Genomic DNA, 24,708 nt, shown 5'->3' on the forward strand with positions numbered 1-24,708 from the left:
ACAACCTGACCAGAGCCTCGCGGTTTTGAGGCCCGGGGCCTCGGGTAGGACTAGCCCTGGCCAAGGACCGCCCCCTCTTTTCCATTGTCCAATGGCTTCTCTGGAATTTCGAGGCGGGAGTGGGCGGGATCAAATTGTTAGTAAACGGGAAGACACGTGCGGGCCCAGGGTTCTGGCGCCGGGGGATTGGCGCGTGCGCACTGGGGACGCAGCCTACACGCCGGCGCGCGCTCTGGTGCGGAAGCGACTGCACTCGTGGTGTTGACGGAGAGAGCGGGCCATGCAGTCCGAGGCAAAGATCCACACTGAGCATGGAACGGATTCCAGTCCTCAGGGTCCCGGCTGCAGCCTCCGGCACTTTGCTTGCGAACAGAACCTGCTGTCCCGGCCGGATGGCTCTGCCTCGTTCCTGCAAGGTGAGAACTTAATCCAACTGGATACTGCCCGGGCCACGTTCATCCAGGTCGTAGTTGTTTTAGGGAATGGCTGTGGTGTATCTTGCAAAGGAGTGCCCACCTCCTCTGATACTAGCCGGTAAATGCCCCTCCAGGACTCGTACAGAACTTCTTGCCCAGGTGAATCAGGTGAATACCACTGTATACTCTAGGGTACCTCCCTCTCCTCTTCCCCTCCTCCTCTCCCGAAGATATCGGAGAGAGGAGCAGACCTCCCCACAAGCATGAATACTCCAGAATAGGGAAAAATCTCACCAGAGTAAATAACGCCTTGATTAGATCCCTTCTCCGCCTCCCACACACATACCCTGGGTCCATACATCCCACACTGAGGCAAACCTGCCTATTTGTATAAATCCCCTGTAGACTGGCAGATCACCATTCCCGGCCTACTTCTGCCATAGCAGACCTTTCACCCAAGTACATACTTTTCAGATTGAGGGTGAGGTCCACATCCTGGGTTTAGAAAGATTTTCCCCACCCCTACCCCACCAATTGGGTAAATATCCCTCTGACTGGGATACACTTCTCTCCATATGAATAAATATTCCACAGATTGGGGTAGATTTCACCATCCCCTTCCTCTAGCTAAATACCTTTCAGACTCCCTGACCCAGGTAAATACTCCTCTGCAGGTAGGCCTAATGATCACCCCCAAGATGCCTTAGTGCCTTCCCTAGGGCACTACCTTCTACTCAGTTACAAACCAGCTCTCATTCATTGAAGAGGTACGTATTTGTACTAAGTACTCTTCTAGGCACTGAGAATATAGCAATACTTTTTTTTAAATCCCTGACCTAGCCCTGGCTGGTGTGGCTCAGTTGGTTGCGTGTCATCCTGTGCACTGAGGGCTTGCTGGTTCGATTTCCGCTCAAGGCACATGCCCTGGTTTTAGGCTCCATCCCCAAGGGGGGTGTGCAGGAGGCAGCAGAGCAATGTTCCACTCTCGCATCGATGTTTTCCTCACTCTCCACCGCTACCTTCCTCTCTCAAAAACAAAAGTCAATAAAAAATATATTTTTTAAATTAGTGAAGAATCTTCACTGCCTGGCCAGTGTGGTTCAGTGGTTGGACGTTGAACCATGAACCAAGAGATCGCTGGTTCGAATTTTGGTCAGGACGTACATATGCCCAGGTTGCAGGCTCTATCCCCAATAGGCGATATGTGCAGGTGGAAGCTAATTGGTGATGCTTCTCTCATTGATGTTTCTGTCCATCCCTCTCCTTTCCTCTATAAATAAATAAATAAATCCCTGACCTAATGGAGTTTACACTTTAATAAAGAAGATAGACAGTAATAAGTAAAATGCTACAGAGAAAAATACAGTAGGGAAGGAGGATAGAGTGTGCCAGAGAGGGTTACAATTTTTTAAATCCTCACTCAAGGATCTGTTTTGTGTGTTCCTTTTTTTTTCCTTTTTTCTTCTTTTTTCATTGATTCTAGAGAGAGAGAATGAAACATCGATGTGAGAAACATCAATTGGTTGCCTCCCATGCATGCCCCAACCGGGGATAGAACTTGCAACCTGGGTATGTGCCCTGTCCGGGAATTGAATCCACAATCCTTCAGTGCTCAGGACGATGCTCTAAACACTGAGAACACCGGCCAGGGCAAGGGTTGCGATCTTAAATAGGTCAGGAAAGGCCTCAATGAGATGGCAACATTTGAATAAAGACCTAACCCTGAAACTATCAGGAGGGAAAGTATACCAAGCATGGGGAACAGCAGGTGCAAAGGCCCTACGACAGAACTTGCCTGGTATGCTTGAGGAAGTCGGGAGACCAGTATGGCTGCAGCAGTGAGAGGAGGTTTTGGAGAGAGGTAAGGAGGCTTGCACATCATATAAGGCCTAGTAAGTGAGATGAGAGCCATTGGAAGTTTTGCTCAGAAGAGTGACCTGATCTGAATATATTCCAACAAAGTCTCTGGCTTCAGTGTTGCCTGTAGAGGGTATGGGGGAAATGGGGAAATGATGATGGCTCAGACTAGAGTGGAAGCAATGGAAGTGGTAAAACTCTGGATGTATTTTGAGGGTAAAACTGACACAATTTGCAGATGGTTTGGTTTTGGAGTTTGAGAAGAAAGGGACAGCACTAAGTTTTTTACCCAGATCAGCTGTGCTGGGGAGAGATGAGGTATTCAGCCTGGAATATGAAGTTTGTGTTGCCTAGGAGATACCACAGTGACAAGGTGGACTGGGCAGTTGGACATACAAATCTGGAATTCAGGAAGTGAGACCCATTACGGACATACAATTCGCAGTCCTCTGGCTATAGATAGTATTTTGAGCTCCTGATTAAATGAAATCACCAACAACCGGAGGGTAGATGGGAAAGAAAAGAGGTCCCAGGACTGAGCCCTGAGTCTTCTCACTGCGAGGAGCTAACAGAAAGACACTGAGAAGGAGCCAGTAAGGGAAGCGGAAAACCGAGAGAGGGCAGTGACCTGGAGCCCAGAGAACGTGTTTGAGATGTAAGGGCCAACCCGCTGCCTCAGTCCCACTGACAGGTTGCATCCGGTGAGGATGGAACGGACCTGTGGTTGACAGTTCGGATGTATGCGAAGCACTTAACAGTGTGGGCGCTGTCAAGAGCTGCTCCCGTGGAGTGCTGGGGTCAAGGAGGAAAAGGAGACAATGAATTGAGACAGCTCTTTGGGAGTCTGTCTTTAAGAGGATCAGATCTATGGGGCAGGAGTTGAAGCTGGATGTGGGTAGAGAATTGCTCCAGAGAACTGTTGGAGCCGTGCGTGTCGTGGAGAAGGTGAGAGGGGAGGGGCTCCTGTACCACAGACAGCTCATCTGGAATAACAGGAATGAAGACCCCAGCATGGATCGAATTCTCTTAGGAAACTTCCCCACTTGGGGCAAATTCTCCTAGAACACAGAGAAGCCCTCGGTAGTGCAGCAGTCCCTCCTCCCAACCCCAGGAAAAACAGCCCCAACTGGGAACTGTCTCAGGCCCACCCATAGGTTTAGCTCTCTTGCTAAATCCAGATGCCTCAGATATCTTAGAACAGCGGTTCTCAACCTGTGGGTCGCGACCCCTTTGGGGGTCGAACGACCCTTTCACAGGGGTCGCCTAAGACCATTGGAAAACACATATATAATTACATATTGTTTTTGTGATTAATCACAATCACTAATCACTATGCTTTAATTATGTTCAATTTGTAGCAATGAAAATACATCCTGCATATCAGATATTTACATTACTGTTCATAACAGTAGCAAAATTACAGTTAAGAAGTAGCAACGAAAATAATTTTATGGTTGGGTGTCACCACAACATGAGGAACTGTATTAAAGGGTCGCAACATTAGGAAGGTTGAGAACCACTGTCTTAGAACTTAGCAACACTGGTAAGGGTAGCCTCTTCCGTGTTCTAAAACGCCAGAGCCCCGGGACCCAGGGACAAGGGGAGTCCTTGAAGACCCTTGAATGTGTGTTCCAAGTGCTTCTGGCCTCAGAACCTGTGGTCAGCTTAAAATGCAGAGCCTGAAGCCACCCACACCTGCTAAGGCTGCCTTCCACATTTTTCACTAAGTGCTGCGGGGTGCTGACTGCAGACCGGTGTTTGAAAGCACTGCTTGAGCTCGATTCCTCACACTGCAGCCGCAGGCTCCCCCTTCCTCCCCACACATCGGAATGGCCTGTGCAGCTCCGGCATCTGTGTCTTTAAAGCTTCGGGGTGATTTTAATGCACAGTCAGGGCTGAGAAGCACTGCATTCGTTTTCGCTGGAATCGAGTAGAAAAATATCAGCATATCAAAGCAGTAATGGTCAGGTGTTTTGTGAGGCCTTCGTTCCATTTACACACACACAGGTCTGTGGGCGTTTTGAATCCCGCTGTAAGATGTATTTCTTGGGAGCTATGGTCAGAAGAGTTTGGAAGCCGCTGCTGTGGTCCAGTCTCTCCATTTTGCAGATGGTATAACTGAGGTCCAGAGAAGTGATCAAAATCAGCCAAGGGGGCAGAGCCAGGAGGAGGCGGACAGGAAGAACTACAAGCCAGGCATTTGGTTTCCCAGGTCTTGCTTCTCTTCTCGGGTCCATACCCACTCTGGGAAATTAAGCAGCAGCCAGGACCCACACCCAGAGATTTATCCCTTTCTTAGGTTTCCTGACTGCTGCAGAGTTTGGGGACAAGAGTCTGGGTGAGGGAGGAGAGTGGGGCTGGGTGAAGCTTTGAGAGAAGTCGAGACCAGCTGCAGTAAGAAGAAGGAAGGTTAGCCCGGCCGGTGTAGGTCAGTGGTTGGAGATCGACCTATGAACCAGGAGGTCACAGTTTGATTCCCGGTCAGGGCACATGCCCGGGTTACAGCTCCATCCCCAGTGTGGGGTGTGCAGGAGGCACCCCCACACCTCCATCACCATCGTGCTGCAGGTCATCATTGATGTTTCTCTCTCTCTCTCCCTCTCCCTTCCTCTCTGAAATCAATAAAAATATATTTTAAAAAAGGAAGGTGCTAAGAACTTCCCATTAAAGTTAATAATATTATCTAAAGCCTGTTGCATACTCAGCATGTGCCAGGCAGTGTCATGGATTATCTCGTCCTTGCCATGCTGTGAGGGAGGTGCTGTTAATGTCCCCATTTTACAGGTGAGGAAGTGGAGGAGGGAATGAAGCAGGTGCTCACAGAATCACTGCCAACAAATGGTGGACCAGGGTGATGGGGGTGGGGGGGCCCTGGCCATCCGGCTCAGCACCCACACTGTTAAGTGCTTCGCAGTGGGCCCGAGGCAGGGCACGTGTGGGTGAGGCCTCCATGCTCTCTCCCTAGGGGATACCTCTGTCCTGGCGGGCGTGTACGGGCCCGCTGAGGTGAAGGTCAGCAAAGAGATCTTCAACAAGGCCACACTGGAAGTGATCCTGAGGCCGAAGATCGGGCTGCCTGGTAATTGGTCTCCAGAGGTCCATTCTGTTGGGACCTCCCGCCCAGCTCCTCTCTCACGGCTATCCCCAGTCTCTACTGTCCCCTCGTTTCCCCTCAGGTGTTCCTGTCTCTTTCTCCAAATCTGCCTCTGAGTCTCTGTGTCTGTGCTTCTGTTACTCCTCTCTTTGCCTCTCTCTGTTTCTCTGAGTCTTCCCTTCCTCTCCTCCTTCCTGGCTCCATCTCCCCTTCTTTCCATTAACTTGTTTTTCTGCCCTCTAACTCCCGTCTCCCTCACTTCTGCAGACTGAGCCCACTGGGGTGGGCCTGGGCAGTAGCACAGGACAGGGGAACTCTGGGGTTTTCTCCCCCAGGAGGCTCCCTTGCTAGATGCTGGAGGTGGCGGGGGTGGGGTGGGTAGCAGCCAGGCCCTGCCTCCTGCCCACTCAGAATCCATGTCATCCATGCAGGGTCCTGCACCAACCCAGGCTGAGACTGCAGGTCCTTTCCAGAGGCCTGGGTGGGGCATATGGAGAAAGGGAAGAGCCTGACCCCTCCCCACCCCTGACTTCCCAGGTGTAGCAGAGAAGAGCCGGGAGCGGCTGATCAGGAACACGTGTGAAGCGGTGGTGCTGGGGGCGCTGCACCCCCGCACCTCCATCACCATCGTGCTGCAGGTCATCAGCGATGCTGGCTCTGTATCCTTTCTCCCAAGCTGCCTCCTCCTGGAAGTTCTCCAGAATCTCCCTAATCACCTCGCTTGCTGATGGACAAGAGCTCCAAGCGCTTGATAGGCACCAACTTGTTGAAAAAGATTAGCAAACAGCTTGAGGGCTTACTGTGTGTCAAGCACTATTCTGAGTGCTTTACACATGTTAACCCATTTAATCTGCACAGCTCAGTCAACTCACATAACTAGTAATTGGCAGAGCCAGGACTTGAACCCAGGTCATCTGGTTCCACAGCCCAAGGCCCCTGGCAGGTGGAATTCTTACGTTCCTATGTTTCTGGTGAGGAAACTAGGCCCGGAGGGGGGAAGTCACTTGTCCAAGGTCACACAGCTGAAGACAGCAGAGACAAAACTCACGCCCACTCCTGACTCCAAAGCCTGTGCCACTGACCTGCACTCTGACCCTGAGCTTATGCTTGAGACTCAGTGCTGGGAGAGCCCTGAGCAAGCAGAGTAGTTGGGCCAACAGCTCATCTTTGAAAGATCCCTATGGCTTGGGCGACAGGTTGAGGCTGAGGACCAGAAGCAGGCATTTCATAGACAGGAGGAAGGAAGAGCTGTTGTAGCCCCACTTCACAGAGGGGGAAACCGAGGCTCAGAGGGAGTAATAGAGGGTCAGTGGCAGAAGTGGGATGGATGGGTTCTAAAGCCGGGCCCTTAGCTGCTGTATAGACCTGGGGAGCAAACAGGTGGGGCCAGCTGTCTGGCTCAGCCCTGGGCTTGCCTCCCACCTCGCCACAGCCACACCCCTCCCCCCGGATGGTGGGCTCCCTGTGGTCAGCGATAATGACTCCTCCCTCCAAGTCCCTGCCAGGCTGTCATGGTGGCGGCCGCCTGCCTGCCTGCCTGCCTGCCTGCCTGCCAGATTCCCAGGCTCCAGGTCGGCTCTGCCAATACCTCCCATGCGATCTGGAAGGTTTCTCCCCCTCTCTGCACTCAGTTTTCCTACAGGTGCTTGGCACAGGCCATTACATAACTGGTGAATATCATGATCCCTGATTGAGGCTCAGAGAGAGTAAGTCACTTGCTCAAGGTCACAAAGGCAGTTCTGGAACCCAAGGAACCACTTGGAACTCGGCCATACTGCCTTCCTGTGACCAGTTAGTGATGCAGCCACAGCACTGGCAGGGGGTGGAGGCGAGGACACACTCTGCTGGCCAGACCTGCGATAGAAACTCTTAACCATTCCCTGTGGCACTCAGCTCATGGCCTGTTGCCTGAACGCCACCTGCATGGCATTGGTCGACGCAGGTGTGCCCATGCAAGCCCTCTTCTGTGGGGTCACCTGTGCCCTGGACTCTGATGGGACTCTCGTGCTGGATCCCACAGCCAAGCAAGAAAAGGTAGGTGTGAAGGCCCGGGTGGTGAAGGGCTGTCCTGGTGGTGGCTGGCTGGCTGGCTGCCTACCATAGCCCCGGGCTCCAGGCCTCACTGCCAGGAGAGGGACCCTGTCCCTCTCCTTCTCTAGACCATGCTTCTCTACAGCAGTTGGCTACCAGCTCAGTCCCAACTAGCAAGGTCTGCTTTGCTCATCAGGGAAGTGCAAGAAACCCAACTCAAACTGCTTGAGCAAAAGGAATTTATTGGCATTCGATGCCAAACTCAGAACAGAGATTGAGCCAGGGGCAGGGCCTCAAACGCCATCAGGATTTCCTTCCGTTGTTAGGTGGCTCTTTTCTGCGTATCAGATCCATTCTCTGGCCAGCATCTCTCCTGAGGCTGCAACTGGCCCCTTAAACTCTGTGCTTACATCTTAAGAGGCTCAGAAGCAAAGGAGGAGAGAGCGTTCCTCATGGCTCAAGCTCACACTGCCCTCGGGCTGTGGTTACTTTGAGTTATTTGCCCAGTCACATCCAGCCAGGAAAGCAGAAACCACCTGGAGGATTTCCCGCGGAGAGTTTAATGCAGGGAACTGGTTACAGCAGTGTTGGAAGAGCTGAAGGAGCAAAAAGGAAGGAGGGTCACCCAGAGATCAGGAGCCTGTAGCCAACATGCACTTAAGCTGTTAAAGGCATCACTGCAGCCAGTTCTAGGTGCACAGACACCCTGGCTTTGCACTGGCTACAGAAGTCCAGAACCTGTCGCGCCCCCACGGCTACTGTGGCAGCTGCCATAGCCACAGCACCTGCCACTATCGGAGTAAGAACCCGGGTGCTGTCCCTCCTGCCAGTCCCCAGCAGAGCAGCGAGGAGGCGCTGGTAATGGCGTGCGCTGTGATCACCCTACAGGCAGGGATACTGCTTGGAAGCCTGTCAGGACCATGTGGATGGAAGCAGGTGTAGATCCAGAGGAAAGGCAGGAAGCCAGGAGGGGTGGGATATAGACAGCCACGCTCCATGCAAGAGCACCTGCCTGCAGGGACGGCGAGTCCCTTCTTGGGATCCGCTGAGAGTGTGTCTGAGGGGAGAGCCAGGTCCCTCACCCTCTTCCCTCATCCCTAGGAGGCCCGGGCAGTCCTGACCTTTGCACTCGACAGTGTGGACCAGAAGCTGCTCATGTCCACCACCAAGGGGCTCTACTCCAATGCTGAGGTACCAGCATGCAGAAGCGGGTGAACCCTAGCTCTCCCTCCCCGCCCCATGTGTTGTCCCAACTCTGCCCTACACTTGGGGGTTCAAGGAAAACCCCCTCCTTGCATTCCTTCTGTAAATAGAGTTTGTAAACTTTGTAGCCACAGAAACCTCTGAGAATTTTAAAGGGGAAGCCCAATTAATGAGACAGGAAAAGAGGAGAAGAGCTCAGGTTGGAATCAGGAGGTGGGGGTACCTGAAGGCCCCCACCAGCTTCCAGTTCAGAGCAGTGCTCCCCTCCCCCATCCCAGGTCTGAAGAGTCTGGAAACTGTTGGGCCAAATGGTCTCCAAAAGCGTTTCCAGTCTGGACTCCTGAGAATCTAGGGATACGTGGCAATACAGATTTGGGGTCTCAGATTCCATGGCTCTCAACATTATTCAGTGTCACGGGGCCTGTGGCTCTAAAATTCTAGGATCTCTCCAGATCCATGAGCTGAGCTCTAAGTTTCCAGAGCTACAGTCCCTTCCAGCTGTCAGAATGCCTGATCCCGTTGATGTGAGGCCTTGCAGCTGCCGGAAGCTGGTCCCTGAACCCCTCACTTTCTCTTTTTTCCTTCACTTCCCCTCTAAAAGGTCCTACGGTAGAGAAGAAGGAGATGCACTTGGAATAATTCCCTCCCCGCCTGCCTCACCTGGGGGTGGGGGTGGGGGTGAGGGAGGGTGGCCAGGTGCAGGGGGAAGTGGTAGGTTTGTGGACCCTAGGAATCAGATGGGCCAGCCAGGCCATGTAGGTGCAGGGATGCCCCCCACTTCCCCACACTGACCAGTCTCTCCCCACCCAGCTCCAGCAGTGCCTGGCTGCAGCCCAAGCTGCCTCACAGCACGTCTTCCGCTTCTACCGGGAATCGCTGCAGAGGCGTTACTCCAAGAGCTGAGGCAAGCTGGGGCAAGGTGCCCCACCCGCTGCCACCACCCACTACCTCAAGCACAAAATAAACCAGCAGCCCCGCCTTGCCTCTCCGTCCTTGTGTACCTGGGGAGTTTGTGGGCCTGTGGCTGCAGGGCCCCTGACCTGGCCACCTGAGGAGAGCACTTACCTGCAGTCCCCCACGGTTGGGGGTTGGGGAACACGGACACCCCCACTGGGAAAACAGTACTAGGATTGCACATTTATTGAATGAATTCATTTAGTCTAACATATCTATTGAGCACCCACTTCTCAATAGTGAACAAGACCCAGCAGTGAACGAGAAACCCAGGTTCGAGGAGTACTGGGGTGATGGGCAAATTAAAAGTCAGATGATGCCGAAACCGGTTTGGCTCAGTGGATAGAGCGTCGGCCTGCGGACTGAAAGGTCCCAGGTTCGATTCCGGTCAAGGGCATGTACCTGGGTTGTGGGCATATCCCCAGTAGGAGATGTGCAGGAGGCAGCTGATCGATGTTTCTCTCTCATCGATGTTTCTAACTATCTCTCTCCCTTCCTCTCTGTAAAAAATCAATAAAATATATTAAAAAAAAAAAAAAAAGTCAGATGATGGTAAATGCTGTGACCAAACAAAAAAGCAGGGAAGGTAGGCTGAGGGAAGGCAAGTTTAATGCATCAGTCAGGGACACCTTCATAGATAGCTGAGGGAAGCCGGGCAGCAGGCTCATAGACATGGGGACAAGCCCCAGAAAGAGACCCATGGAAGTGGAGGACCAGCAAGGCTGCCAGTGTGGCTGGAGGTGAGCACATGCGGACAGGAGAAGGAAAAATGATCAGGGGGAGAACACGGCTTGGAAAGGGTCTGTCTCTGAGCCCAATAACCCAGTGAGGTGGGGCTGTTATAAAGTCCACATTTTATTTTTTTAAATATATTTTATTGATTTTTTTTACAGAGAGGAAGGGAGAGGGATAGAGAGAAACATCGATCAGCTGCCTCCTGCATACCTACTGGGGATGTGCCCGCAACCAAGGTACATGCCCCTGACCAGAATCGAACCTGGGACCCTTCAATCCGCAGGCTGACGCTCTAACCACTGAGCCAAACAGGTCAGGGCATAAAGTCCACATTTTAAGATGAAGAAAAGCTCAGAAGCCAGTTTGCTGCCAGCAATGGAGCATGGGTCCCACTCAGCCCCGCCCCAGGCCCTGGATATTCACACAAACCCGGGGAGGCCAGCACACTCAACTGTGGGTCCCCATCCGCACAGGGATGTGACAGGTCTGCTGGTTTTCAGGGCTGGCAGCACCCCCTAGGGGGCACTTGGAAATACACGGGACATTTTTAGTTGCCATTTGACTGCCCCCCCCCCCCCATCCTTTTATTTAGTGGGCAGGAACCAGGAATATGTGAGCATCAATCAAGGAAAAACTCCCACAGGTGGGCCACCTGGTTGCCGGGTCCCGTTGGCTGCTTATGTTTGGGGTTCGTGATGGGCCCTGTGCTGCAGGCTTCGCATGTTTGAACTAGCTCGCAGTTCCCACAACTGCCCCTTTGGGCAGTGCCATGTTCATCCTGGAAAGGGAAGAAATGCATAAATACGTCTAGCTTGCAATTGTGCTCCATGAAATGCTCAGCAGGATGCCAAATGGGGAAGTGCTCTAGGAAGATCCACTGGGGTGGCAGTGAACGGAGTGAGAAAACTGAATTGTCACTCATTGCTTGGTCATAGTAAGCCCCATTTAGTGAGCCTATCAGCCCCTCTGCAAAGTGCTGTTCATGGCGGAACTCCATTCTACCTGCCAGAAGCCAGCACTTTGATATTACCTTAAGGAAGGCTCCATTCTCTCCCCACCCACACCCCAGTGTCAGGCCGTGTGATTCAACTGGGGCTGCCTCTGGGAAAGGGGCCTCGAGTCCTCTGAGTTACCGCAGCCATTTTTCTCCTCCAGAAGGGGGAGCCTGCGTGGAATGGAGCCAAGAAGCTGGAGGGATCAGAACATTGATTTCATTTGAGTCCTGAATCCTGCTCTACCTTATCTTCCCGTGTGTGTGTGTGTGTGTGTGTGGTGTGTAAGGGTGTAAGGTGCTCTGAGTTGATTTTCTGCCATGTGTTGAAAGAGCCCAAGAGGAGACTGCCTTTTACTTGTGTGACCCATTTCCCAGGAGGGGAAAATTAGTCCCATTTTGCAGCTGACAAAAAGTGAGGCTCAAAGAGAAGTCACTCGGGCCAAGGTCACACACCTAACGTGGAGGAGTAAGTCCTTGGCACCCGGTTCTAATTCTCTGCTGGTCACCCTCAGTTGTAAAGAGAACATTCTGCAACTTGGAAATCCTCCACCCCTCAGATTCCTCCTCCAGCTCTGAGGTGTCCCGGAGCACCCTGGGGACAGCCTGTCAGGTGCTCCCAGCCCCCACCCCCCCACCCCCCCCCACACACACACACAGACTGATACAGGTTTGACTACAAGTGTGTCTGGTGTTCAGTCCCACACTGCAGTAGACAGGAAAGGGGAGGGGGTGGCGGGAGGCGGTTGTCCAGCTCGTCCCATTGCTGGATGCTAACACTGCCACATCCACCCGGATTCTTCACTCTGCCAATGTATGCTCTGGCTCACCGGCCTCTGGTTCATGGCGGGGGCTGCAGGGGCAGCTAGGGCAGGTCTCGGGAGGCAAGGTAGGTAGCCAGGGTCACCAGGGCTGCCACATGTGCGCATACGCCCAGTCCTACAGCCAGAACCCCAAGCAGGAAGGCATGGCGGGAGGTGGCCCCTGGCCCCTGGACATCCCCCTTGGCCCAAGTCTTGGTCTGTGGAGGTGCTGGGCATCAGTGACTCGGGCATCCCCTCTGCTCTCCCTGCTTCCTGAAGCCCGAGCCCCTTCCCCACAGGGTACAACCATGCGTTCACTCATCCATATATTCTAAAAGTGGAGCATCACTGGGTCAGGCACAGTTGGGCACTGGGGATTCCAGGTGACTAATAAGATCTAATATTATAAAAGGCCTGTGGCCCTAATGTGGTAACGACCAAACGAGCAGCAGCTCTCAGGGCTGGCGGGGCAGGGTGCGAGCTACAAGCTGCGGAGGGCGGGCCACAAGCTACCAGCGTTGGGCGTGGCAGCCAGCTGAGGCAAGCAAAAGCGAGCTACTTGCTACTGGCGCACCACACCAATTCGTGCGCACTGGGCCTTTAGTATACTTATATTAGTGTATGCCACCACTCTAACTCATTTGATCCTCACAATGACCCTGAGGCAGGAATCATTCCAATTTCAGAGATGAGGAAAATGGGGCACAGAATAATTAACCTTTCAATCAAACCTTGAACTAGATTTTAAATGATCTTTTTTTAAATATATTTTATTGATTTTTTACAGAGAGGAAGGGAGAGGGATAGAGAGTTAGAAACATCGATGAGAGAGAAACATCGATCAGCTGCCTCCTGCACACCCCCTACTGGGGATATGCCTGCAACCTAGGTACATGCCCTTGACCGGAATCGAACCCAGGACCCTTCAGTCCGCAGGCCGACGCTCTATCCACTGAGCCAAACCGGTCAATGATCTTTAACTGCTAATGGCCCTAGTCAGTTCACAGAAGCAAACTAAATCCTCTGGAGGAAGGTACCTTCATTCTAGGCCTCAAAATAATTTTTCAAATATGATGACCAGCATGCAGTCAAAGATAACCAGGCATAGAAGAAACCATGAATGAGAACATGAGAGATAAAAGACCAAATAGACACAATATCAGAGTGATGCCTACAGCAACAATGTGGCAGACTGTGTTTTCCCCCAAAATGGCCACAATCATCTCTCCCATCCCACATACTCTTCTTAAAGTGTGACTGATACTCTTCCCGTCAAGGGAGAGCTCCGTGTCCCCTTTCCTGGAATCTGGACAGGCTGTGACTCACTCGTAATTGATAGATGTAGTGGAATTGATTCCACAAGATTCATTCCTAAGTCAGGAAGGTGAGGCAGCTCCTGTGTTGCTGACATTCCTGCGGGAGACTGGAGGCACAGAAATAGTCCAATTGCCCTGAAGCCAACATGCTGGAAGGAAGCCCACACCAACCCACATGGGGGACACATGTAGAAACCCCGAGACTACATGAAGAGAGACACTAACCACCCTGACTGTTCCAGATCTTACACTGGCTCACTGCAACCTCATGAAAGACCTGAGGCAGACCCACCCACCGAATCCTTTCCAAATTCCTGACACAAAGAAACCGTGAGTGATAATGATTGCTGTTATTTTAAGCTACTAATTTTTGTAGTGGTTTCTTATACAACAACTAGAGGCCCAGTGCATGAAATTTGTGCACGGATTGGGTCCCTAGGCCTGGTCGATCAGGGCCGATCAGGTTCCCTGCCTCCCCACCTCCTCCTTCCCTCACTCCCTCAGCACCCCTGCTGCCACCAATGGTCGCCCACCATGTTCTGTGCCGCCCCCTAGTGGTCAGCGCACATCATAGCAAGCAATCAAACTCCTGTTCTCTTGGTTGAACTCCCAAGGGGACACTTTGGCATATTATCCTTTTATATGTATAGATAATAACCTGGAAACCATGTTTGAGAAATAAAAGATAAGGAATAAAAAATTATAAAAGTGACAATTTTTTTAAAAGAGACCATAGCAGAGGCCAGAGGTGTGTCGGATCTGGAGAGAGATAGTTAGAGAGCAGGGGAGTCAGAAATCAGATGGAAGACAAACAGAGCCAAAGGCTAGGGAATAAAGATGAGAGGCAACCCTAACTGGTTTGGCGTAGTGGACAGAGCGTGGGCCCGAGGCCTGAAGGGTCCTTGGTTAGATTCCAGTCAAGGGCATGTGCCTTGGTTGCAGGCCCGATCCCCAGGAGGGGGCGTGCAGGAGGCAGCTGATTGATGTTTCCCTCTCATCAATGTTTCTAACTCTCTATCCCTGTCCCTTTCTCTCTGTGAAAATCAATAAAATATATTTTTTAAAAAAGATGAGAGGCAAATCTGGAGAGGAAAAGCCAAAGAACCCGGGATGAAGGAGAACAGGAAAACCACAACTGGAAATCTAGGAAGCCCATCTGCAGCCCCTCCCACTGCTGCACACTTATTCCAAACCGTGCCTTACACACCTACTTGCCCCATGAACTACACTCCCATCCCAGGTTCACACACCATCCCTCTCCCTCAGACCCCTCCCCAATGACACTTTGCATTTTACTCTAGTTCACACCTCCTGTGCTGGCCCCACTACCCCCAAGCCTGCACACTCTCAATACCCAAGTCCCTGGCCACAGTTCCCCATCCAGACAAGCCCAACCCCCACCTCCTTACCTGTGCCCCACGGCTCAAAGCCGGGACCTCCCAGGTCCCTACCCCGACACCGGACCCGACCCTGCCACTTGGGCTTGGGAACCTCAGTGAGCACCACGCTTGGCTCCCCTCTCGGTCCGGCCAGCAGCGCGCAGGGGCGGGGATGGGGGCGGGGCGGTGGGCTCCGGACTCCGCGCTCCGCGGCGGCCGGGACGGGGGCCTTGAACGCCGACCTCAACACCAGATGCGGGCCCCTGACTCTCCGAGTGCGTGGCAGCAGGAGGGTGGCCGGCACTGCGAGCCCTGAGCCCCCGAGACCAGGCCTAAGTGCTGCCGGGCGGAGGCGTGTGCACATACATTCCCAGAACGACCAACAAGGCACTCTTTTTTTTCAATCTTCAATATTTTTCCAATCATTCTTAGAGAGAGTGGACGGAAGGGAAGGGGAGAGACAGAAACATGGATGTGAGAGAGACACATCCATTGGTTGCCTCCCGGGCCGGGATCAAGCCTGCAACCAAGCCCTTGACCAGAATCCAGGATCCTTCAGTCCACGGGCAGTGCTCTCTCCACTGAGCCCGCGGACCAGGGCAAGGGCACTCTTGTTTATTGTCCCGTTGTACACAGGAGGAAGCAGGCACAGAGAGGCTTAGGTGCGCGCCTCCTGCAGCTCACTGAGTGCAGACTACCTCCTGGGTTAAGTGCTTAAGCGCATCAACGCGCTGATTCCTCTCAGTAGCTCTATTTCTACCCCTATTTTGCAGATCAAGAAACTGAGGCTCAGAGATGTGTGCTCACCTGGCCAAGGTTAACTGGAACTAGGCCTGGCAGATTGCACCCCAGAGCTGTATTCCTTGCTGGTCAAGGGGAGGGAAGGAAGCAAAGGCAGGAGGTGACCTGGGGGCTTCCCAGGAAAGGAGGATGAGGTGGGACGGGCCTGGGATGGGGGATGTGCTGGTCATCAGACGGTACAGGCGGTGGTTGAGTCAGTTATTTGGACCCACAGGGCCCTGAGTTCCTTTCCAGGCTCTTCAGATCACTTGCTGTGTGATCTGAAGAGCATCCCTTCTCTGAACCCAGTATCTTCACCTGTAAAATGGTGTCACTGCTCCCTGCCTGCAGAGGTGATGACATACATCAGCCACTTAAATTAGGTGAGATTACAATGTCCAATATTCACCCAAAGCCCGGCAAGGTAAGCACTGGAAACATGTTTGATTATGTTTATTATTATTATTATTATTAATTATATCCATCTCCATCAGTCTGAGTAGGGGACTCCCCTCACCCTGCGGGTCTTCTCCTCCTTCACGGAGCCCACCCAGCCTGCACCGGCTTCCCTTTCCCAGAAGCCCTCCATTTCACCAGTCCCGGTCAGCCAAACTGGAGGCTTCCCTGCCTGATGTGGGGCCAGCCAGGGGAGGGGAGGGGGTGCGCAGGCGGCTCTGAGCCAAGAGTCCCTGCGCTGGAGCTGGCACCGCCCCACTCCCCAGGAGAGCGCTTGAATCAGCCAGAGTGTCTGGCAGCTGCAGGGAGACCATGGGAGGGTAGATGAGAGGGAAAAGGGAGCAGGATTGCTTTGTCTGGGAGAAATACCCCGTTACTCTATCTTCTTAACCTCTCTCTCATTGGTTTTCCATCTCGGCTACTGAAACATATTACAGTAGTCTCCCTTATTCACAGGGGATATGTTCCAAGACCCTGGGTGGGTGCCTGAAACTGTGGATAGTACCAAAGCCTGTATATACTAGTACAATGCTTTTTCCTGTGTGTACATACATACCTTGATAAAGTTTAATTTATAAATTAGGCACAGTAAGAGAATAACAACAATAACTAATAAGAAATAGGACACATAACAATATACTGTCATTAAAGTTATGTGAATGTAGTCTCTCAAAACATCTTGTAATGTGCTCATCCTCTTGAAGATGTGAGATGAGACAATGCCCCCGTGATGAGGTTAAGTGAGGTGGATGACGAAGGCACTGTGACTTTAGGCTACTATCGACCTTCTGATGATAAGCGTTTCTTTTTTTTTTTTTTTTTTTTTAATATCTTTTATTGATTTTTTACAGAGAGGAAGGGAGAGGGATAGAGAGTTAGGAATATCGGTGAGAAAGAAACATCGATCAGCTGCCTCCTACACACTCCCCACTGGGGATGCGCCCGCAACCCAGGTACATGCCCTTGACCGGAATCGAACCTGGGACCCTTCAGTCCGCAGGCCGACGCTCTATCCACTGAGCCAAACCGGTTTCGGTGATAAGCGTTTCTTGAACACAAGCACTTTGATACCATGACCGTCGGCCTGGTCATGGAGCTGGCTGCTAAGTGACTAGTGGGTGGGTAGAGTATGCAGCATGGGACACACCGGACCAAAGGATGATTCACATCCTGGGTGGGATTCATCACGCTGTTCAGAATGGCGCACACTTTACTAGTAAAACTTCTGAATTGTTTATTCTGGAATTTTCCATTTAATATTTTTAGACAGTGGTTGATCTCAAGTAAGTGAAGCAGCAGAAAGCAAAACCAGGGATGAAGGGGTGGGGAGGAGGGCCTCCTGTATATGTTCCTGTTGTTTTACCCTCCCACGTCAGTGTCAGCTGCAGGAGGCTTGAGACTTGAATGATTTTGTTCAACGCTGTGCCTCAGGCCTAATTCAGCACCTGGTACAAAGCAGGCCTTTATACATATTGGGGGGCATGAATTCTCACCAGCCTCAGTTTTTCACTGAATCTCTAAGCTCTGCGGGTCCCTCGTCCCCCTAGGCACCCTAGTGACTTATTCGTTTCCATTTAGATCTCTCTGGCCACCATCAGCCTTGTACTGTCTCCCCAGCCCCACCCCTTTCAAGAGATCACAAGAGACCCAGGCCTCTTAGGGTCTGTGATGGTCCTGGCATATTAAACAGGAGATTCCACCCAGAATCACGAAGGGAGGTTTACACCTTTGATGCGAATTCAAGGAGGAACAGGACATTTATCTAGTCTCAGAGTATCTTCCCACAGATCACTTATTATTACAAAGGGGTAAACAGTATCAGTGGAGAAGACTAGCAGACGTCACCTCAGCCAGGTGACACAGGTTAACCTCACCAGTAACGGAACAAATCAACAAGATGTGCCTCTTGGTATGCACTGAGAAGGACACAACATCACCTCTGTGGTTTTCCTGCCCCCCCCCCAAAAAAAATCCATCATCTGAACCGAATCATGAGAAAACATGAGACACCAAAATGAGGGACACTCTATAACAGCGATGGTGAACCTTTTGAGCTCGGAGTGTCAGCATTTTGAAAAACCCTAACTTAACTCTGGTGCCGTGTCACATATATAAATATTTTGATATTTGCAGCCACAAGCCAGGCTGAGGGCTGCCAGTACAGCGGTGGTGGTGGGAGCCTCTCCCGCCTCCTCAGCAGCACTAAGGATGTCCGACGGCAGCTTAGGCCTGCTCCCCACTGGCAAGTGGACATCCCCCGAGGGCTCCCGGGCTGCCAGAGGGATGTCTGACTGCCAGCTTAGGCCCAATCCCCCAGGGATCCAGCAGGTGGTCATCCCCTGAGGGGTCCCAAACTGCGAGAGGGCACAGGTCGGGCTGAGGGACCCCCCTCCCCCCCGAGTGCACAAATTTTTGTGCACTGGGCCTCTAGTTGTTTCATATGTCTCTTGGTCATCTGTATGTCCTCTTTGGAGAAGTGTCTATTTAGGTCCTTTGCCCTTCTTTGTTTTTTTGTTTTGTTTTTTGTTTAATCCTCACCAGAAGATATTTTTCCATTGATTTTTAGGGAAAGTGGAAGAGAGAGGGAAAGATAGAGAGTAACATCGATGTGAGAGAAGCACATTAATTGGTTGCCTCCTGCATGAGCCCTGTCCAGGGCTCCTGCCGGGAAGGAGCCTGCAACCAAGTTATGTGCCCTTGACTGGAATCAAACCTGGGGCCCTTTGCTTCGCATGCTGATGCTCTGAGCCAAACCTGCTAAGGTATACCCATTTTTTAATTGGATCGTTTGTCTTCCTTTTGTTAAATTGTATGAGTTTCTTATGTATTTTGGATATTAACCCTTTATCAGATGTATCATTGCCAAATATGTTTTCCCATACAGTGGGCTCTCTTTTCATTTTGTTGATGATTTCTTTTGCTGTGCAGAAGCTTTTTATTTTGATGTAGTCACATTTGTTTACTTCCTCCTTAGTTTCCTTTGCCCTCAGAGATGTATCTGTAAACATATTGCTATGAGAGATGTCTGAGATTTTGCTGCCTATGGTTTCTTCTAAGAGTTTTTAAAATTTCTTTATTGATTAAGGTATTACATATGTGTCCTTGTCCCCCCATTGCCCCCCCCACTCCTGTCCCCACCCCCCTATTGTCTGTGTCCATTGGCTAGGCTTATATGCATGCATACAAGTCCTTTGGTTGATCTCTCCCCCTTTCCCCCACACTCTCCTACCTTCCCTCTGAGGTTTGACGGTCTGATTTTCACAACTTACATTTAAGTCTTTTATCCATTTTGAGTGTATTCTTGTGTATGGTGTAAATTGGTGGTCTAGTTCATTTTTTTTAAAAGTATCTGTCCAATTTTCCCAGCACCGTTTATTGAAGAGACTCTCTTGACTCCATTGTATGCTCTTGCATCCTTTGTCAAATATTAATTGAGCATAATGGTTTGGGTCATTTTATGTTCTGTTCCATGATTTCTATGCCTGTTCTTGTGCCAGTACCAAGCTGTTTTGATTACAGTGGCTTTGTATATAACTTGAAATCTGGTATTGTGATTCCTCCAACTTTGGTTTTCTTTCTCAAGATTGCAGCAGCTATTCGGGGTCTTTTTTTGATTCCATATAAATTTTTGGAATATTTGTTCTTGCTCTGTGAAATATGCGATTGGTATTTTATTTTATTTCATATATATATATTATTTCAGAGAGAAAGGGAGAGGGAGAGAGAGATAGAAACACCAATGACGAGAGAGAATCATTGATTGGCTGCCTCCTGCATGGCCCACAGTGGGGATCAAGCCCACAATCCAGGCATGTGCCCTGCCCAGGAATCAAACTGTGACCTCCAGGTTCTTAGGTCGATGCTCAACCACTAAGCCATGCTGGTCGGGCTGCCATTGGTATTTTAATAGGGATTGCATTGAATCTGTAGATTTCCTTGGTTACTGTGGACATTTTAATGATGTTGATTCTACCAATCCATGAACACGGTATATTCTTCCACTTGTTTATATCTTCATCTATCTCTTTTTTCAACATCCTGTAGTTTTCCAAGTACAGGTCGTTTGGCTCATTGGTTAAGTTTATTCCTAAGTATCTTATTTTTTTTGTTGTTGCAGTGGTAAATGGGGTTGTTTATTTAGCTTCTCTTTTTGGGAATTCATCATCTATACTAATAAAAGGCCCTGGTGTCACGACTGGAATGACCAAAGACCAGACCACTATGGCCCCTCGCTGGGCTGGCCCCGCCCCAAGCAAGCGGTTAGGGGCAATCAGGCAGGCAGGCAGAGTGGTTAGGGCAGCTGTGGGCAAACTACGGCCCGCGGGCCAGATCAGGCCCATTTGAAATGAATAAAACTAAAAAAAAAAGACCGTACCCTTTTATGTAATGATGTTTACTTTGAATTTATATTAGTTCACACAAACACTCCATCCATGCTTTTGTTCCAGCCCTCCCGTCCAGTTTAAGAACCCATTGTGGCCCTCGAGTCAAAAAGTTTGCCCACCCCTGGGTTAGGGGGATCAGGTAGGCAGGCCAGCAGTTAGGGGAGATCAGGTAGGCAGACAGCCCCTCACCAGGCTGGCCCCACCCCCAAGCAAGCAGTTAGGGGCAATAGGCAGGCAGGCAGAGTGGTTAGGGGTAATCAGGTAGGCAGACCAGTGGTTAGGGATGATCAGGCAGGTAGACCAGCAGTTAGGGGTGATCAGGTAGGCAGGCAGGCGGTTAGGGGTGATCAGGCAGGCAGGCAGAGTGGTTAGGGGTGATCATGTAGGCAGGCGAGCAGTTAGGGGCAATCAGGGAGGCAGACTGCCCCTTGCAGGGCTGGCCCCGCCCCCCAGCAAAGATAGAGGGAGGCCCAGGCCAGCCAAGCCATCGCACCCCAGCCTGTCGCCTACAGAAGGAGGTCAGCAGTGGCAGGGGAGAGGGGGCAGCGCTGCACAGATGGCAAGCAATGGCAGCAGCGGGAGTGGGGCCAGCTGCCTGCAGCCAGGGGAAGGAAAGCCCTGCTAGGCCCTGATCTCAGGCCAGGCCTAGCGACCCTACCCAAGGGGTCCCAGATTGTGAGAGGGTGCAGGCCGGGCTGAGGGACCCGCCGAGTGCACAAATTTTCATGCACTGGGCCTTTAGTTGGGATATAAAGAAGCCATCAAGCCCTAGCCAGTTTGACTCAGTGGATAGAGCATTGGCCTGAGGACTGAAGGGTCCTGGGTTTGATTCCGGTCAAGGGCGTGTGACTTGGTTGTGGGCTCAGCCCCCAGTGGGTGGTGTGCAGGAAGCACACCCATCTCATCATTGATATTTCTATCTCTCTCTCCCTCTCCCTTCCTCTCTGAAATCAATACAAATATATTTTAAAAGCCATAGATTTTTAGGTGTTGATTTTGTATCCTGCTACATTGCCAAATTCATTTATTAAATCTAATTGTTTTTTGGTGGAGTCTTGAGAGTTTTCTATGCACAGTATCATGTCATCAGTGAATAATGAGAGTTTTATGTCCTCTTTTCCAATTTGGATGCCTTTTATTTCTTCTTCTTGTCTGATCGCTGTGGCTAGGACGTCCAGTACTATGCTGAGTAAGAGTGGTGAAAGTGGACATCCCTGTCTTGTTCCGGTTCATAGGGAAAATGGTTTTAGATTTTACCCATTGAGTATGATCTTCGCTGTATGTTTGTCATATATGGCTTTTTAAAAATATATATATATTTTATTGATTTTTTTTACAGAGAGGAAGGGAGAGGGATAGAGAGTCAGAAACATCGATGAGAGAAACATTGACCAGCTGCCTCCTGCACATCCCCCACTGGGGATGTGCCCGCAACCAAGGTACATGCCCTTGACCGGAATTGAACCTGGGACCTTTTAGTCTGCAGGCCGACACTCTAGCCACTGAGCCAAACTGGTCAGGGTGTCATATATGGCTTTTATCATGTTGAGATATGCTCCCTGTATTCCCAATTTAGTGAGAGTTTTTATCAAAAATAGGTGTTGGATTTTGTCAAATGCTTTTCCCACGTCTATTGATATGGTCATGTGATTTTTGTCTTTCAATTTGTTTATATGATGTATCACATTTATTGATTTGCAAATATTATACCAGCCTTGCACCACTGGAATAAATCCCACTTGATCATGGTGTATGATCTTTTTAATATATTGCTGGATGCGATTTGCTAATATTTTGTTGAGGATTTTGTAGCATCTATGTTCCTCAGGGATATTGGCCTGTAATTCTCTTTCTTTGCAGTGTTTTTATCTGGTTTTGGAATTAGGATAATGCTGGCTCATAAAAAGAGTTAGGAAGTGTTCCTTCCTCTTGGAGTTTCTGAAATGGTTTGAGAAGTATAGGTGTTAGTTCTCTTTGAGTATTTGGTACAACTCCCCTGTGAAGCTGTCCAGACCTGGCCTTTTGTTTGTTTAATTACTGCTTCTATTTCTTCAGTTGTTATTGGCCTATTCAGGTTTTCTGATTCTTCCTGATTCAGTTTTGGGAGATTGTATTTGTCTAGGAATTTGTCTGTTTCCTCCACATGGTCCCGCTTGTTGGCATATAGTTGTTCATAGTATTCTCTTACAATCCTTTGCATTTCTGAATCCTTTGTATTTCTGTGGTGTCAGTGGTTACTTCTCCACTTTCATTTCTGATTGTATTTATTTGGGTCCTCTCTCTTTGTTTCTTAATGAGTCTGGCTAACAGTTAATCAATTTTGTTTATCCTTTAAACGAACCAGCTCTTGCCCTAAGCCAGTTTGGCTCAGTGGATAGAGCATCGGCCTACAGACTCAAGGGTCCCGGATTGATTCCGGCCAAGGGCATGTACCTTGGTTGCGGGCACATACCCAGTAGGGAGTGTGCAGGAGGCAGCTGATCGATGTTTCTCTCTCATTGATGTTTCTGACTCTCTATCCCTCTCCCTTCCTCTCTAAAAAAATCAATAAAATATATATTTTTTTAAAAAGAACCAGCTCTTGGCTTCATTGATTTTTTGTATTGTTTTTTTCATCTCTCTGTTATTTATTTCTGCTCTAATGTTTATTTTTGTTTGTTTGTTTGTTTGTTTGTTTTTGAGGTATGCCTGTAGTGCTATGAGCTCCCATCTCAGGACTGCCTTTGTGGTGTCCCAGAGATTTTGTGTTGTTGTGTGTTCATTTTCATTTGTTTCCAGGAAGTTTTTTTTTTTTAAATATATTTATTGATTTTTTACAGAGAGGAAGGGAGAGAGATAGAGTTAGAAACATCGATCAGCTGCCTCCCGCACATCCCCCACTGGGGAAGTGCCTGCAACCCAGGTACATGCCCCTGACTGGAATCGAACCCGGGACCCTTCAGTCCGCAGGCCGACAATCTATCCGCTGAGCCAAACCGGCTTTGGCTCCAGGAAGTTTTTGATTTCTTTCTTGATCTCGTTCGTAACCCATTCATTGTTTAATAACATGCTATTTAGCCTCCATGTGTTTGAATGTTTTGGGTGTTTTTACTGTAGTTGATTTCTAATTTCATTCCACTATGATCTGAGAAGATGCTTGATATGATTTCAATCTTCTTGAACTTTTAGAAACTTGTGTCCTAACATGTGGTCTATCTTTGTGAATGATCCATGTGCAGTTGAGAAGATTGTATATTCTGCGTTGGGGGTGAAATCCTATATAATAAAGAGCTAATATGCTAATTAAACCGGACAATGGAACGACCTTCCGGAATGACCAGTGGGCGGGGGGTGGGGCCGAGGGGCTGCAAGGAGCCGGAGCCACGAGGGCCAAAGGCCTACTCTTGCACGAATTTCGTGCATCAGGCCTCTAGTGTTCTATAAACGTCAATTTCTGTTTCCTTGTTAAGTTTTTGTCTGAAAGATCTGTCCAGTGCAGTCAGAGGGGTGTTAAAGTCCCCTACTATGACTGTATTGTTGTCGATCTCTTCATTAAAATCCTCTAGAAGTATATATATATATATATATATATATATATATATATATATATACTAGGGGCCCGGTGCACGAAATTCGTGCACTGGGTGTGTGTGTGGGGGAGTGTCCCTCAGCCCAGCCTGCCCCCTCTCACATACTGGGAGCCCTCAGGTGTTGACCCCCATCACCCTCCAATCGCAGGATCGGCCCCTTGCCCAGGCCGGACGCCTCTGGCTGAGGCGTCCGGCCCGGGCAGCGGGGACCCGCAGCTGCAGCGGCCCCGAGATCGTGGGCTTCGCTTTAGGCCCAGGCAAGGGACCCCTAGCTCCTGGGACTGCCAGCTTCGACCGTGCCCAGCTCCCATCGCTGGCTCCACCCCTACTTCCTGCTATCACTGGCCAGGTAGGCAAAGGCGCCTGATTCTCTGATCATGGCTGGGGGGCAGGGCAAAGGCGGCCCCAGGGCCGCCTTTGCCCTGCCCCCCAGCTCTTAGCTCCCCCCTGGGTTTCCAATCACTGTCAGTGGCAGGGGGCTTCTTCCTGCTTTCCCTTTCGCCTCCCTGCATTGTGCCTACATATGCAAATTAACCGCCATCTTGTTGGAAGTTAACTGCCAATCTTAGTTGGCAGTTAATTTGCATATAGCCCTGATTAGCCAATGAAAAGGGTAGCTCGTACGCCAATTACCATTTTTCTCTTTTATTAGTGTTGATATATATATATATATATATGGGCTCCTATGTTGGGTGTATATATGTTTACCAGGGTAATATCCTCTTGTTGGATTGATCCC

At 50.3% G+C, this 24,708-nt stretch overlaps 1 protein-coding gene across 1 annotated transcript; it reads left to right on the forward strand.

The window, feature by feature from the left end:
* Positions 1-193: 193 nt before the first annotated feature.
* On the forward strand, positions 194-9,576 carry EXOSC5 (exosome component 5). The gene is made up of 6 exons (XM_059666432.1): positions 194-416; positions 5,239-5,352; positions 5,905-6,026; positions 7,261-7,401; positions 8,500-8,589; positions 9,412-9,576. Exons 1-6 carry the CDS (start codon positions 281-283, stop codon positions 9,502-9,504), a joined length of 696 nt encoding a protein of 231 aa, XP_059522415.1. The 5' UTR covers positions 194-280; the 3' UTR covers positions 9,505-9,576.
* The last annotated feature ends 15,132 nt before the right edge of the window (positions 9,577-24,708 follow it).

The sequence above is a fragment of the Myotis daubentonii genome, chromosome 15 (genome assembly GCF_963259705.1).
Source record: "Myotis daubentonii chromosome 15, mMyoDau2.1, whole genome shotgun sequence".
NCBI classification, from domain to species: Eukaryota; Metazoa; Chordata; class Mammalia; order Chiroptera; family Vespertilionidae; genus Myotis; species Myotis daubentonii.

Excerpts from the sequence above, each read along its gene's own strand:
- EXOSC5 (XM_059666432.1), top strand. The coding sequence starts at position 281 with ATGCAGTCCGAGGCAAAGATCCACACTGAGCATGGAACGGATTCCAGT. Across the intron at positions 6,027-7,260 it reads TCATCAGCGATGCTGGCTCT|CTCATGGCCTGTTGCCTGAA; the intron begins GTATCCTTTCTC and ends TGTGGCACTCAG. Across the intron at positions 8,590-9,411 it reads GGCTCTACTCCAATGCTGAG|CTCCAGCAGTGCCTGGCTGC; the intron begins GTACCAGCATGC and ends CTCCCCACCCAG.